We start from the raw sequence: 16,722 nt of genomic DNA on the forward strand, positions 1-16,722 counted from the left end.
GGGCAGCTAGGTGGCTCAGTAGATAGAGAACCAGACCTGAAGATGGGAGGTTTGAGGTTCAAATCTGGCATCAGGTACTTCCTAGCTGTTTAATCCTGGACAAGTCACTTAACCCCAATTACCTAGCCTTTACCACCCTTCTGCCTTTGATATTTGATTCTAAGATGGAAGGTAAGGGTTTTTTAAAAATGTAATTGGGAGGGGGCAGCTGGGTAGCTCAGTGGAGTGAGAACCAGGCCTAGAGATGGGAGGTCCTAGGTTCAAATCTGGCCTCAGACACTTCCCAGCCGTGTGACCCTGGGCAAGTCACTTGACCCCCATTGCCTACCCTTACCGCTCTTCTGCCTTGGAACCAGTACACAGTATTGATTCTAAGGTGGAAGGTAAGGGTTTTAAAAAAATGTAATTGGGAAACATTTAATAAAATAAATAAAAATATAACACAACATAGATAATATTAATTTATGGTGTTCTAAGTCCATATGCAGCCTGTGGAGATCCATTTCTATTTGAGTAGAAAAATATTGTAAATCTAAAGAATTTCAGCTCTTCTTTCCCCCCTCTTTTAATTCTGATATTCTAAATTCTGAGGTTCCTTTCACTTCTGGCATTCTATACTCCAGGATCTCCTTTCCATTCTGATATTCTGAGTGCTAAGACTCCTCCCAGCTCTGACATTCTGTATTATATGATCTTTTCCCACTGTAACAGTCTATGCTCTAATGTCCTTTCACATTTTGATGATGTATGATTCATTTAAATTTTCTATTTTCCTAAAAGTTCTGGTGTTTCCACTAGTTGGAAATTTCTATTATAGAAGTAAAGAGTACTTAGAGACCTCTCATCCATGCACAAAAAAACTTTTGCAATGTTTGGATAGCTTCTTTCATAGGTTCATAGGTTATTAGAGATAGAAAGGGCTTAGGCTAATTCTCTCTTTTTTTCAGACAAGGAAATTGAGCTTCAGGGAAAAACAACTTGGACAAGGCCACAGTGCTACATGGCAAAGCTGTGACTAGAACCCAAGTCTCTTGACTCTTTCTACATGATATTGTTTTCAAAGCCTAAAATGATTCATAAGCCATTCAAGTGTCTTGGGTATATGCTGGTAGGAAGTTAAGAGAGATATTTTCTTCTAACTAATTGAAGAGTTGTAGGCATTCTTGTCTCTGTGATTAGGGAAATGAGAACACTGCTAATTAGCTCCTGAAAATGCCAAGAAAATGTGTAAGCTACCTTCAAAAACAACCAAGGAAAGAAGCTGTTAGGACTTGTGACAGATTATCAACACCATGTGAGAAAAAAACTTTCCTTACTTTGTGGAAGTGGCAAAAGCCATCTAACAGAATTTTCACTTTCAGCAATTTTCAGTTGTAATAGTACCTGGTATGAAGGTCTTCCTTCTTCTCATGTAGTCTTATGGGTTTATGGGATTTAGCCAGGGTCACTGACCAAAAGTAATGAATGAGAGATTAAACATGGAGATAAGAGAGACAGAGGTTAGGGATCACCACAGTGTGTGACACATTGCATTCTGTCAAAGTATTCATTGGAAGGGAAGCAGACCTCAGTACTCAAGAGTGGAATTTCAATAATCAGTTGCCAAAAAGGCCAAATCTTTTCTGGGGGCAGATGGCAGGATGGTAGTGAGTTGTTCATTTGGAATTAAAGAATATTATATTGTTGTTTGAGATGGCAAAATGGTATGTGAAAAACCTGAAATCCTCAAGCAAAAAGGAATCCAGCCAACTGGATTCTTACCTGTGCATACTCATGCTTTATATTTTGTGAAATTTGATTGGGCAACTAGATGGCACAGTGGATAGAGCACTGAGCTTGGAGTCTGGAAGACATCTTCCTGGGTTCAAATCTGGCCTCAGACACTTATTAGCTGTGTGTCCCTGCACAAGTCACTTAACCCTGTTTGCCTCAGTGTCTTATCTGTAAAATGAGCTACAGAAGGAAATGGCCAACCATTCTAGTATCTTTGCCAAGAAAACTCTAAATAGGGTCATGAAGAGTCAGACACAACTGAAAAATTATTTTAACAATTTAATTGTTCCTGAGAACACCCAAAATCCAAGGAAGGAAGCCCCTTCTGTATTTTACCCACTGTTGCCTGCCTTAGCCTAACCCTAAGCATAGATGCCCATAGTTTCATCTTAAGTTACCTAAAGAGAGAAGATATTTTAAAATGATTTCACTAGCATTAAAGAAAGTAAAGTAAAAATAAATGTAAAGAGTACAGACTAAGTTACAGAACATAAGAATCTCATCTTCAGATACTTTAAATGTGTCCAAATGGGCTTTTGTAATTTCTAATGCTAATTAGTCTCATTCCCACTTAATTAGCATCTGCCTCCACTTCATAGAGAGCCATTAGGATGGCTGGGAAGAAAGATACAGGCATATCTTCCCAGTCACACTCAGGACCCAACTCCTCAGTTAATATTCCATTTTAAAGTTGGAGCCTCTTCGACTAACTACCAGAATCAGTCCTTCTACCAGCAACAATCCTCCTTAGCAGCTTTACTGACTATGTCATCTACCTGAACGTTAGGAGAATTGAATGGTAGTCCTCAGAGGAACTGGCTTAAATCTGGGGTACCCAGGCCAAGATATGAAAACACGGCTTCTTACTTTTCAGTGACACTATGAAATGTTTCTCCAACAAAGATTTCTCTTGCTTCCTCCCCTCACCGATTTCTCCTGCAAAACAAGGCTTCCTGGAGAGGTCAAGTCCCTCTGCTAGTTCTCTCCAGGAATTAACAAAGCAAAACTCTTTTCCTACAGGTACAGAATCAATCATTCATGGTCATTTCAGAGCAAAATAGGATTTCACAAACCTTTCCTCTCTTTATAAGACCAGCATTCTAAATATATAAAGTCTGTATTCTTTTGGGATTATTATCTTATATCAAGTTTTTCCTCAATGAATCAACACAACCCTTTGTTGTTTTTCCCCTTCAGCCAGTTTCTAAGAATCCTGATCAAGGACACCAGCCAGCATTACTCAACAAACACCCACTAGCCAATATATCAAGTTTCACATGTTGTTTAGAGAAGTTGATCAGGGTGCTTCTTTGAGATTGCCCCCATCACTCAGATCTCTCACTCCCTGGACAAAAGGCCAGATTCCTCAGTTCCTTCTAGAGAGCTAAGAGCCAAGAGTTTTATACCCAGCTGTCCAAAGGATGACAAAGTATTTGGAAATCAACCAAATAACAAATATCTATTGTATGCTTATTATTGTTATTATTATTGTTTGTAATCATAATACCAACTACTTCCCTAACAGTCTGAAACTTATACCTTGTTGCTAACTGGGTAGACTTTTTATTTTTCATCTTAAGGAAAATAAAAAAGAAGGCAGATTTCTCACTTTCAGAATTATTTAGGATTCTCTCTCTCTCTCTTTTTTTTTTTTGGCCTTTTTCTTTTCATGAGAAGAGGTCAGCAAAAGAAAGCTAATTTGCTCAGGGAGAAGACAGGCTACAGAATGTGCTTTTAAAGTAGGAAGAAAAAATACTTAGGGGAAAGCTCCCCAAGCCCCAACCTATCCAAACCTCAACATTTTCCTTTCAACAATGACCATTTGTTTCAAAGAGCAGAATGAATGTTATTCTTTGCTATGATTTATGGGTGACAGTTGCAGGAGGAGCCATTAGCAACCAGGATTTGGGCCAATGTTTCTCCACAGAGAAGAACAGGAAAACTGTGATGGGCACCATCAATAGGGCATGGCTGCAGATAGGAGCCACAGTCACATTCTAAAGTCAGGGACATTAAAAATCAACAGTGGAAACTGAAGGGCAATCACAATTTCTCTTCTAATTTGCTTTAATATCTTTAAGTGAAGGATTCCTAAATAAATGCAGAAATCACAAAATTAATTAAGTGGCCTAGAGGAAAAATAAGATCAAAGGACTCCATTCAGGGGAGCAGGGTCCCCCGTTCTACTAAGGATCTATCTGTTCTTTACAACAAATAGTCTAGATATATACTTTGGGACAATTCCTAACTACTGTGGGAGCCAGTATCCTCATATATAAAGTGAAAAGTTTTCAGGACAGTAGAAAGCACATTGAACTGGGAGTTGTAGGGGACAGATTCTAGTTCTATCTCTGACACTATGTGACCTTACTTAAGTCACTTCCCTGTTGTGGCCCTATGTGTCTTTATCTATAAAAACAGGGGAATGGGATGATAAGATCCCTAAGGTCCCTTTTGACTCTAGCATTGTATGACTGTCATAGCCTTCTCTAAACATATCCACATAACCATTTAATTATCACTACACAAGAAGAATTAAAATGACTTTATTAGACACTCCCTCCACTTACCGTAGCAATGCCTCGAGCTTCTTGGTAAGACACTTTGACAATGTTTGTGATGCTGGTGTTGATGAAAAAGTACCCAGAGCCTTCTCTAATGAGGAGTTCAGCCTGTTTGATGAAGACACGTGAGAGAATCAGGAAGAGGAGATTAAATCATTACTCAGATCCCCGGTTTCATGCAAACACGAGTAGATAGAAAAGAAAGGTCATTTACCTGAACACTAGGATGGTTGTAGATAGTTATATGATGGGGTGTCACTTTCACATCTTCCACAAGAATCAGCTCAATGGTTGTTGAGACAGGCATGAGAGGTTCATACTGAAAAGGTGAAAATGACTCATGAAATGCAGAAGGAAACGGTCAGGAAGAAATAGGCTCTAAGTTTTAATGGGGCATGAAACCAGAAATGATAACCAGGACTGTAGGGCATACTCTGTATGCCAAAGGACAGTTCTATCAACTTGATAGTCACTCCCAAAGAGGAGTTTAAGGGGCCCAAATGCAATTCGATTTAGTCCAAAGGGCATGAGCTGTGGAATCTGAGATCCTTGGTTCAACTACTTTGGGCAAGTCATTCATTGACCCTGAGTTTTTGTTGTCCTATCTATAAAATCGGGGGCTAAACTATTTTGAACTCTGAGGTCCCTTCAAGCTTCAGATGCAGGATTATTTGCTTCGATTTTTTATTTTCTCTCTTGTGCACTCCATATTGATGGTCTACTAATAATCCACACTTATATAGCACTTTGGGGTTTACAAAGTACTTTCCTCATAGTATTACTGTGATGTGATAGTGAAGTTGGGTAAGCATGATTTTCTCCATATTACAGATGAGGAAACTGAGTCTCAGAGAAATTAAGTGACTTCACTCAAATCACCCAGCTAGTCAGTGAAAGAGATGGAATTGAAATCCAAGCCTTTCTGGGTCTCCAGTCCAGCCTTCTGTACCATCAAACTGCCTTCCCACTTTATGGATGGCCTATTATATCCTAAAGATTATGGGTGCGTTCCTACCTAATACACCTGAATTTAATTAATAAAGAAAAAAGCAACTTACTAAATATTTACTACATTCCAAGCTCTGTGCTAAGTGCTGAAGATGTACATAGGAAACATGTGACAGTCCTTGTTCTAAGTCGAGCTAAAAGAAGCCCTAAAGAGGCAGTATTATTAGATGGTATAGACAATACTTAAAAGAAAGTCTGACTTCAGGACAGACAGAAAGCTCTGGAAGTCCTAAAGATACAAGGGTGGGGCAGGTGGCAAGATCAAGAGGTCCTTAAGTTATGTAAGTAGTAATATGATATCACCAGGGGACTGTGGTACCTAGAGATAAGGCAGATAGGAGGGCCAGAAGGACCTTAAGAAGGCAGGGGATGGGGCAATTGATAATTGATGCTAGTCCTCCATCTCATTGTAAGGAATGGAGTTCTATCAAGCAGCCCAGGTGAAGGAGAAGGCAAAAGGGCAAGATGCTCCCAGAAACAATGTTCTTCTTGCCCGGCCATCCAGGAGGGATTTGGGGACAGCCTGGATCAGGGGAACGTAAGAAAATAGAAGACTCCCAGCAGCTGTCCCAAATAGGTTCTGAGATGGACCAGGGCTAGGGAGGAAGAAGATAAAAAGGGAAGGTGAGGGACATAGAGCGTTCTTTTCCCCTCACACTGAAGACTCTTTCCATCATGACCTCACCTTCCTTCTAGGATTCACCCTGCCATGAATGGGGCACAGGCGACCAACAGCAGCATTGATATTTCAGTAGTCAAGTCAAACTAGAAGTCTGTCCCACAGGACCTGTGTTTGTGAGCAGATGTTGGGTCTCTTGCCACTGTCAGGCTGTCCCTTTTGAGCTATAATTTCACTCTGGCTGGACTAACAAAAGGAAATGCAACTACAGGCTAAGTCAGTCTCTTGCATAGAACTGAAATGAAGTGGTTGGCTGGTGAGGTCTGGGCTCCAGGCCTAATGCTGACCAGGCAGCGGGACCAAAAGCAAAATGCGCTATCCTCAGCCTCTCTTCTGTTACTGTATGTGGAGGTCAGTGTTGGTATTAGAAAAAATTTATATGTAGTCGTGCTATAGAGAGAGGCTTGTGAGAGAAGAAGACAGACAGTAGATAATGAATAGTGTCTATTAGACTGTGGACAAAATATACCATTCCTACAAGCTCTAATGACCACTATGCCCTCTTATCCTTCCTCTCCATATTCAGGCTCTTATCCTCTCCTAATTAGATAATGTATTAGCCTCCAAACTTACCTTATTGCCTCCAGTCACTTTTATCCTTCCTATCACTACCAGATTAATATTTCTGTAAAACCACTTTCACCATGTCATTCTCTGTCAAAATTAATCCACTAATCCCAAGATAAAGTCCGTATTCTCTCATCCAGGCATTCAAGATGGCTTCTGAGAATCACTAACTCCAATCAAATCTCAGTTTGAACATGGCCTTTGGCCTTTCCAGATTTCTCCCTACAAAATATTGCCAGCAAAGAGTACTCTGTATTTACCCTGGGCTTACCCTTTCAGTGATCCAATCAATTCTCTAGGACTAAGTTGCAGAGAAGGTGCTGACTTGCATTGGCAGAGGAAATTTCTTCCCCTGAAAGATACCGAGACTAAATGAAATCATGGCTCCTGTCCCTGTCCTCCCATATTTTCATCTTATCCTGTAAACATGTTGCTCTTACCTAAAAGAATTTTAACTCTTTTTAAGCAGATGTTGTTTTCATTTTTGCTTCTGTATCCCCAATATCTACCATAGTACCAAGCATATTATAGGCATTTAATAAATGCTTCCTGAATTGCGTTGAAATTAACTGTACAATTTCAACCCACTCTGGTCTCATTTTTTTCTGAGAAAACCAGCCTACCAAATTATTTTTCTTGTATGGTCACTAAATGGTCTAGTGTAGTGACGGGCAAACTACAGCCTGCGGGCCAGATGCAGCCCCCTGAAATGTTCTATGCAGCTGCGGGACATTATTCCTAATCTGACGAATACAATGAGTAGGATACAATACAATGAAACTTGGAAAGAGTTGCCTTAGAAACAGACTGACAGATGAGCATTTCCTTTCCTTTGGCCCCATCTTTAAAAAGTTTGCCCATCACTGGTCTAGTGGATGGAGTATGGGGCTTGGAGTCAGAACGATCCAAGTTCAAATCAAGATACTTATAAGAAGCTCAATGTTGGGCAAATCCATTTACTGTTGTCTGCCTCAGTTTCCTTCTCTATAAAATGGAAATAATAATAGCACTTCCTAGGGCTATTGTGAGGATAAAAAAGATATTGCTCAAGTGCTTTGCAATCTTTAGAGCACTATATAAATGTTAGCTATCTGTTATTATTCTCCTTCTTTGACCCCCCCCAAAAAAAATGTTTCACTAATAAGTGAAACATTTAGTCACAAAACATCCTGCCTCATGTCTCAACAGTTTGATGTGTTCTCTACAACTGAGCTATAAGCTTCTGGGTTAGGGTTAGTTTTCTTCTTTTATGGCCCTGTTGCCTCTCCTCATGGCTTCCTCCATTCCCCAGTATATTGTAGGGCAATAGCACACGTATTGTAGCTACTCAGTAAATGAATACATGACTGAGAATATGGAACACTCTTCTCCGCTCTCCATCGGTGGAGATGTATGACCAGCTCCTAGTGTCTCCCCTCCCCCCAAAAAACCATGTGCTTTTTGGAGTATGCATTCTCTGTATAAACACTTATTTGTTTATATATATACTTATCTGTGTCACACACACAGAAGAATGCAAACTTCTTGAGGACAAGGATTGTTTCATTTTCATTCTGGATTTACAAAAAGAGAATGCAATGACAGGCTAAGCCAGTCCATGTTTCTTCATGGCACATAGAAGATACTAAATAAATGTTTGTTGGTCCTTTGATTGCTGTTCTGGAGCCTGCTAGTGTGGGTTAAGGAAAGGCTCACTCATGTGAACCCTGTAGACCTATGCCAAGAATGACCATGTCTGACAAGACGTGTTCTGGGAGGGCATGGAAAGTTTAGAGGATCTGGGTCAGGTGCATCACTGGGAAGTGTTGGGTTGGACAGCACTGCTCCGTCTGGTGACAGTCACAAATATTCTACTTTTCCCCCAGGGTGGCCGTGCCAAGCACATGGTAGCTTCCTCTGGACACAATGGTTGGCAGGGCTCCAGTCCCAGAAAGAGAAACAAACAAATCAATACACCAGATGCTGCATAACTAAACAAGATACAAGTCTGTTCCCTCAGTGTCCCAGCAGCAAGCACCCTCCAGATAGAGGAATGGAAACAGGGCAATGACCTAGCAACAAAGGATAATGAGCTGGTCCCTCCAACAAATGCTACCCAGAGGGCTTAGCTTACTTTTATGACATCATTTCTTAGCTCAAGAACCAATAAAGGCTCCCCATTACCTAGAGGATCAGGTCCTGACTCTTCTGTTTAGCATTTCAGGCTCTCCATGATCTGACCTGACTTAATTTCAAACTATTCCCCACATAAGCTAGGTTTCAGCCACCTGATCTTTTTACTTGCCCCCAGGTACACCACTTTTATTTCTTCAGGTCATTTCTCATACTGTTGTTCCGCTCTGAAAATTTCCTTCTACCTCTCAACCTATTTCAATCCTATATATCATTTAGGGACAAACTCAAGGGTCAAAATTTTCATGAAGCCTTTTCTGATTCACTCTGGTCAAGCAAAGATGACTGTAGGTCTAAAGAGGGTGGTGACTTCTTCTAACAATCTCCTTTGTCCTAGCTCTTAACCACAACATGTTTACATTGCTATCTATTTCAAATATGGTATTTATATTTATATTTATATACCTAAAAAGAGATTACCTTTATGCTTTCAAGGAAGCATTGTACAGAGGACATAGCATTGCCTCTGGACTCCAAGGACCTGGATTCAAATTTCACCTTCTATGGTGTGATCTTGGGCCAAGTAGTTTCTGGTCTCCACTTCCTCTTCTATAAAAGAAGGTAGTGGAATGGTGGTGATAGTCTAGCTGATTTCTAAGGTCCCTCCCTTTCAGCTCCAGATCTGGGAACCTGTGAACTCCCTATTCTGGTTTCTCTCATGGTACCAGGCACAGAGATAAGTATATAATGGCTATTTAGAAAACATTTGAGATATAACCTAAATGAGAATGAAAACATTCCTGGCTTCTCAAATGCTCTGAACCTTTGAAGCTCAGGAAACAAAGATACAGGTTAGGAATCAAATAGAGAGCAAAAGATAAGTGGATGGTTCCCTGACCTTTGTTCCCTCCTTCCCACACCATCCCAGGTCCCTCTCCCTGAGAAAGTACCGGTAGTTGTATTTTGGCTGCACTGAGATGAGAATGATGGTAGCCAGCAGCTGTGGCAGAAATTGCAGTAGTTCCTGATTCATGGTAAACTGAGACAGTCTGCAAGCCTGAAATAAGAAAAAGAGAAACATTAAAGAAGAGGCTCCAGGGTAACAACCCTTAGCTTCATCTTGAAAATGAAGTCAACTATTTATACCCAAAGGAAATTTTTTTAAATCCTTTATTGTGGTTTTCTCAATACTACTATAAATGAAAGAAAGAATTCTCTAGGTCATGATACTAAACTATACCTCGCCCTCCTCTCCCTCTCCCCCATAAAACAACTCATAATCCACAACAGATCCTTACCATGAAGCTTCTTTTGGCCACTGCCATCATCTTTCAGTATCAGCTGCATTGGCAAGCTGGGTTCAATGCTGGCCAGAGAGGCCTTAGTGGACTCCCATTTGATGTTTAAGGAACTGAAGTTGTCAAATCGACGGCCTTGTTGATCATAAGCAGCCAAGTCTAAGTCAGGGTTTCGATAATTGGAAACAGGCACCTATGAGGAAAACATCAAATCCTTGAACACATTCTGCATCTTGGAGAGACATGCACTGGTCCCTGTGACCAGAGTGTAATGCAAATGCCACTTTTATCACAGGTTTAGTTGTATCCAATCTGTTTGGCTATAAAAGGCAGGACTGACAAAAACTGGTACAAGTTGCAGAAGAGGCAGATAGAGGTATGGTGTAAAGGGAAGCAACAATTTCCCAACAATCTGAGTTGCCCCAAAATGGAATTAGGAAGTAGTGGGTACTCCCTTTATTGAAGGTCTCCAAAGAAATTTTGGATGACTATCTGTGGGGTATGTTATTGAAGGCATTCTTGTTTAAGAATGTCTGGGAGTGGGGGCAGCTAGTGATTCAGTGGATAGATAGGCCCAGAGATTCCCTGGGTTTCTGGGTTCAAATCTGGCCTTAGACAATTTCATAGCTATGTGGTCCTGGCTAGTCACATAACCCCCATTGCCCTCACTGCTCTTCTGCCTTGGAAGCAATACACAATATTGATTCTAAGATGGAAGGTAAGGGTTTAAAAACAGAATGGATGGGATTAGATGGCCTCTGAGGTTCCTTCCAATTCTGGCATTCTGTGATCCTCTAATGAACTACACATCCCACACTATACATCAAACACAAGACAAACTAGCCATTTTGGAAATGGGTGCCACTGATCACAAGAGGTACCAGGAATGGAAAAGGGAGTGGTTCAAAGTGACATTCCATTGTTGTCCAACCTTTGAATTCTACTTCTACATATCCTACTCTATATTTTTACTGGTCCAGTTAACTTAGTCTTTTCATTGTCCTACCTTCTTTCCACTCTCATCCAAATTCTACTTATCTTCAGGACCCAAACTAAAATCCTGTTTTCTACAATTGCTCCAGTCTCTAATCATAGAACCTCAGAGTTGGAAGAGACTTCGGTGGCCATCTAGTATAATCTATACCTTATCAAGGGTCCTCTCTATAATAGCCTTGATAAGGAGAGTCTTCATTTGAAGAACTCTAGAGATAGCAAAACCACTGCTTCCTGTGGGAGCTGAGTCTACTTATAAATATATGCAAATGTTACAAAGTTCTTACTATACTGAGCCTTAATCTGACTGTAATTGCTAGAGAAAATTATTAGTTACATCCTTTGGAAACCAAGCAGAATAAGCCTAATCTCTCTTCCACATGAAGGCCCCACAAATACCTGGAGACCACTGTTGCATCTTTTCTATTCCAAGTTTAACTATCTGAATTCCCTCAAACAATTCTTATATATCAGGGTCTCCAATTCCCTAACCATTCTGGCTGTCCTTTTCTAAATGCTCTCTTATTTATCAATGATCTCCCTAAAAGGTGCTGCCAAAAATGATCTCTTCTGCCCCTGGACTCCTTTTGTCCTCTGCCTGTTCCAAATCACGTGGTCATACACTGTCCCACACTGTTCTCTAATTATTTCATATATGGATTTCTTGCCTTTGCGAATCAGACTGCAAGTCTTTTGAAGGCTTGGACTGCATCATCATCCCTTCTCACCTCTCCCCCACAGTGCCTGGCACAAAGCTGATCACACTGAAGGTTTTCCATAAAAATACACTGCTTCATCAATAGGCAGTGGAAGAAGAACACCAAGTGCATGCCTGACTAATGACTGGTCAGTAGCATCATCTGTGCCCTACTGAGGTCCTAGTGTAATGGGAGAAAATTTATCATCTCAAGTCCTTGTTGCTCACGTGATACTATGGAAAAAGAAAATCAATGGCATTAACTTTCTCTCCTATTCACCAGGCATGCATATTTACTCTCCTTAGGAAAGAAAAGTAGCTACTTCCCAGGCAGGTCATGTCTATATCTGCTCAATTCCATATCCTCATTATGCCCCATGCTTAAGACTATACAAGGCTAATCAGAGCCAATTTCTACTAAGAAACTCAACTGTCTAATATGATCTAGTCTCTTCCATCCTAGCATCTCACTTCACCAATTATTTACTTAGAAAATACTTCCTTGGAAGCCTTTGGATTCAGAGAAATATAAAATTAAAGTAATGTTGCACATAGGACAGAGGAGATATATCCCCCCTCACCCAAGGACACCTAATGAGATTATAAATTGCAAGAGTAATGCCAGAGTGGCTCAGGGCTACTGACTTAAGATTGATTGATCACATGACAATTCTGCCTCTCTGGTATGTTACTGCCTGGAAATATCTATGACACATTACCACTAGCCCATCAAAGGCTGTACACTTAAGTCTGACTCTCACCTGAGTAAGACAGCCATTCTATAAACATGAAAATATGAGGACATGCTACCATGGACAGTTCAAAGCTAGTGTAAAAACACAATGTTAACCCTAAGGATCTACTCTGAAGAGGCTCTGTATAGCTCCTGGAGACACACACACCACCCATTACTCTATTTTTATTTGTTTTGGGGACACACACCCCTCTACATTCAGAGTCTGGATAAACAATGGAGCCAAAGACACTAAACCATCTATATTTTACCTTGACTTATATCTCACTGAGCTATTAATCCCTAAGGGAGGCAGAATCTAAACAATCAATCCCTAGGACTACAGGGGATAAAACAGCTAAATCCCAGCAGGTGTGATTGTGGTCAATAAATCATGAAAAGGATGGAGAGAGTGAAATGTGACTTCACAAAATCCCAGATGCTAGAACTGTGGGGGTCCTCCTGGAATCTGATAAAGGTAAATTTAGATATAATAAAAGGCTACTCTACTTTACCCAGTAGGGAGTAAAGTGATGGCGCTCATTATTCCAAGAAATAGTATATTCAGGTCAGAAAAACAATAGCAATAATCATAACAGCAATAGCTAACTTTTCTATATGGTTACAAAGATGTTCACAGATATTATTTCATTTAATTTAAACATCTGCAAAACAGGCAGGGATGAATGGCAGATTCATTAAGTTATTAAGAGGAACTAGAGACTGATAACTTCAGCCTCTAATAGGAGGGTAACCAGCCCTTCCTTTCCTCCCCTCCTCTTCCCTTTTTTTCTTTTCTCCTTTACTTCCCCTCTCCCTTCCTTCCTGGAATAGTTCACTTTATTCTCTGGTCATGCAAAAATATTTCTGTGGTAATCATAGCTGCTGCCTAGGCTCTCTGGATAGGCACTTGAGCATGAGTCTTTACAAGATGGTTGGTGAATTCCTGAATCTCCTTCATAGGTTTGGAATTTGGGAGCTGTAGGTTTTTGAGATGTCAAAAATTGTTTTAGAAAAGTTGTGCAGAGAGACACTATCACCCCTAGTAGAAGTGTAGCAGTCATCAATTCCAGCCATTAGCATTAGCTACTGAGACAATACTAGTACCTTTAGGGGCAAGGATCAGACCTATCAGAACTGATCCACAAGGGCCAGGGACCTTGCTGAGTACTGTGTGATGCTTGACAGTCTTGTGTCTACAGGAATGAGAGACAGTTTGGCCAGGAGAAGAGCACCACAAACAACTGTAGCCACTTCCTTGGAACACTGACACCCAAGATGGTGTGACCATTATAGTCACTAATGGTCACAATAGCCTTGAATCTGATAAGCCAACCCAATCTACTCTATTTCTGAATAGGCATGATCTTTAGAACCTCTCTCCCTCATACAGTCCAGCCTCCACTCAGCTGTCAAACTGATTATCCTAAAGCACAGAGTTTGTCATCTTTATTACCTCCAAGATCAAATATAAAATTTTGGGCTTGGTATTTGGTATTCCAGACTTCTCATACCTTATTCCCCACCCCAACCCTCTACCCCTACACTCTTAGAATCTAATCTTTCAGGGGGGGGGGGTGACCTCAGACTCCTGGATGAGAAGGTAGGAAAAATGGATCTCTGCCAAGGTTTTGATCTTTATATTCTGAACTAGATGGCCCGGTATAACTACAGGAACTCACTCCTTGCCTTTGGCCTTTCCCCAGGCCTCATAGCCTTGACTTGGCCTCAACCTCAACTTCAAGTCAATGCAGAACCTACCTCTACCTCCAACCTCAAGGGTGTCCCCCACCTCCTTCTGAAGCAACAATGTCATCTACCATTTTGTGTTTCGTAGGAAGAAGTCAGCCATGCCTTTTCACAAAATATCATCATAAGAGATAGATTCATGGGCTGGACAAAGTATTGCGCATGTGCACATGCGCACATTTTTCTGTGTATTTCTGTCTACTAGGAGGAAGAACAAACTTTCTATGAAATGCAGCCCTTTGGGGATATTCATGAGGAAGTGGAATACATTAAGAGGAGTTCACAGAGTCAACAATGTGAAGTACACATTTCTGAGCCTCAAATCTGCAGAAGAAAAGTGCTTAACAGTATTTTATAATAATGTTTTTTCAGGGTTCAAATATCCTGAAAATAAAGGTCTGAGTTAAAGTCAGTCAAATTCATATTATTTGGTCTAATTGGTCTAGACAATTGGATTTCAATTTTCCTTTCCTCATCATAGTATGACCTCCCATCCCCACCAATATCTTCCTGATTAACTGGCTTTGTTCCTCACTAGGTATCAATTTCTTCTAACTTCCCTATGGCATTCTTCCCCTTTCTTTCTGTTGGTTCTGAATTAATTCTGGTTGGAGAACTCTGAAGATTCTACTTTATGAAAAAAAGTCATATCCACTCTCTTAGCTTCAGTTTCCCCATTAAGAAATTGAGAGCTAACTACAATATTCCACCTCTAAACTTCTATCTAGTTCTGATATTTCAGGATTTCATGAATACAATGGCTAGCCTCTCTATCTTACTGATTTTCTCCTTTATGGACATGTCCACCTTCTGAAGCTTGGCCTATGGATGCCTAATACTTATAACCCTACTTGTCAACACTCAGAAGTGAGTTTCCAGAGTCCTATAGTCCTTCTAGGAACATGATTTGTTTCTTAGAAGCCAACAATGATTTGTCAGAAATATATGGTTCATTCTGAGAGTGTCCTTCACACGATTATCTACTTTCCCATAATACCTTTGGTCTTGGCTCACACTTACCACTTGTTTGTTCTGCTGCATCAAAGGGCAGGATAGATCTAGCTGAGGACTAGTGTAAACAGGTGTAAGGGTGAGTCTTGAAGGTGGAGCACAGATAAACTTCACCACGGCTGGCTCTGTGGCTGGGAAGGGGTTAGTGACACTGGGCTTGTTTCCAACTGTGAGAGCGATGACCTGTATGAAACCCATGGAAAGAATATCACCAAGAAGGAAAAGTAACAGACTGACAGAGGACAGCTGAGTTCCTTTCCCTTTCCAGTTCTCACTCATTCCATGACCCTCAGCACGTTATTTAAGCATTCTGTTCTGTCTCTATTTTCCCACCTATAAAATGGGAATGATGATTATCTGTCTGCTACCTAACCCTGAGGGATGCTGTGAAGACAGATAAATTAATATGGGTGAGACATTTTGAGCTTCTCAGACAAAAAAAGTCACTATAAAAATTCAAGGTTGTATTACCATATTCACAAGTTCACAGGTTTTTAATGAGAATTTAAACAGATTTGAAAAGGCAGACATAAAAAATGAAATATAGATATAAGTTATAGCATGAAAAAAAGGTAAGAGTACAGAGGACACACAGGAGATCATTAGAAGAGGCTAGGACATAGGACCTATATGGAAGTATTTAGAACTGGTACTATTTAAAGATAGAACAGGGAAAATTCAGAAAGATAAAATAATGGTCTGGGAGTCATAGACCAGAGGTCATAAATTATATTATATTAGAGCTAGAAGGAACATTAGAAGTCATTTTGCCCAACCTTATTTTACAGATGAGGAAAATGAGCCTCTGAAAAGTTATGTAGCTTGTCCACAGTTACAATTAAAGAAAGCAGCAGGGCTATGACTCAAATTCAAGTCTTTTCATTCCCAAGTCCATTTCATTTACCCATTGTGCCATATCGCTTCACAGATAATCTCTCATGTGTGTGTTTTGTATATGTGTGGGTAATTCAAACCATAACAAAAAATGATTCAACTGATAACTAATCTCTCATGATTAGAGGCATCATGACTTTAGAAGAAAGAGAATCAGTGCCAGTACCAGGAAAAGCTGGGTACAAGTCCCAGCTCTGATAAATACTGAAGGATCAGAGTCCTAGAAACTCTCAAGGACTACAACTTTTGGAGCAGGATTATAGGGTCATGGGATATAAACCTAGGGCTGGAAGTGATTTTGATTTTACCTAGTCCACCCCCCCCCTCATTTTACAGATAAGAGAACTGAAGCCTAGGGAGGTTATAAGTAATTTTCTCAAGGCACAAAGGAAGTAAGAACCAGAAAGTGGGCTTTGTAAATGGATCCTGATTCCAAAGTCAATGATAACTGAGTTGTACTGGCAGAGATAGTTTCCTCACTGGGTGTTCCATATACCATGCCATGATTCATAGGTCAAGTCCCCACCGCCCCCCCAAATCAATAAATCCAGCAAAAAAACACTGTGAAATGGAAGATGGTAGCTTTTTGCTACTTTTTCACTAGTAATTCCTTCTTAGAAGAGAAAAAAACATTTAATTAAAGG

The 16,722-nt window shown here is 40.4% G+C and overlaps 1 protein-coding gene across 1 annotated transcript in view; it reads right to left on the reverse strand.

Annotated features, from left to right (window-relative positions):
• NUP210 (nucleoporin 210) overlaps window positions 1-16,722 on the reverse strand; it is a 168,472-nt gene that overhangs the window by 58,027 nt on the left and 93,723 nt on the right. Inside the window, exons 14-18 of the mRNA XM_044676266.1 lie at window positions 15,194-15,367; window positions 10,002-10,194; window positions 9,654-9,760; window positions 4,552-4,656; window positions 4,344-4,445 (exon numbers count right to left, since the gene is read on the reverse strand). Coding sequence (XP_044532201.1) covers window positions 4,344-4,445; window positions 4,552-4,656; window positions 9,654-9,760; window positions 10,002-10,194; window positions 15,194-15,367 — 681 coding nt within the window. The remainder of the gene's footprint in view (window positions 1-4,343; window positions 4,446-4,551; window positions 4,657-9,653; window positions 9,761-10,001; window positions 10,195-15,193; window positions 15,368-16,722) is intronic.

Source organism: Gracilinanus agilis, chromosome 1, assembly GCF_016433145.1.
Source record: "Gracilinanus agilis isolate LMUSP501 chromosome 1, AgileGrace, whole genome shotgun sequence".
Taxonomy (NCBI): Eukaryota; Metazoa; Chordata; class Mammalia; order Didelphimorphia; family Didelphidae; genus Gracilinanus; species Gracilinanus agilis.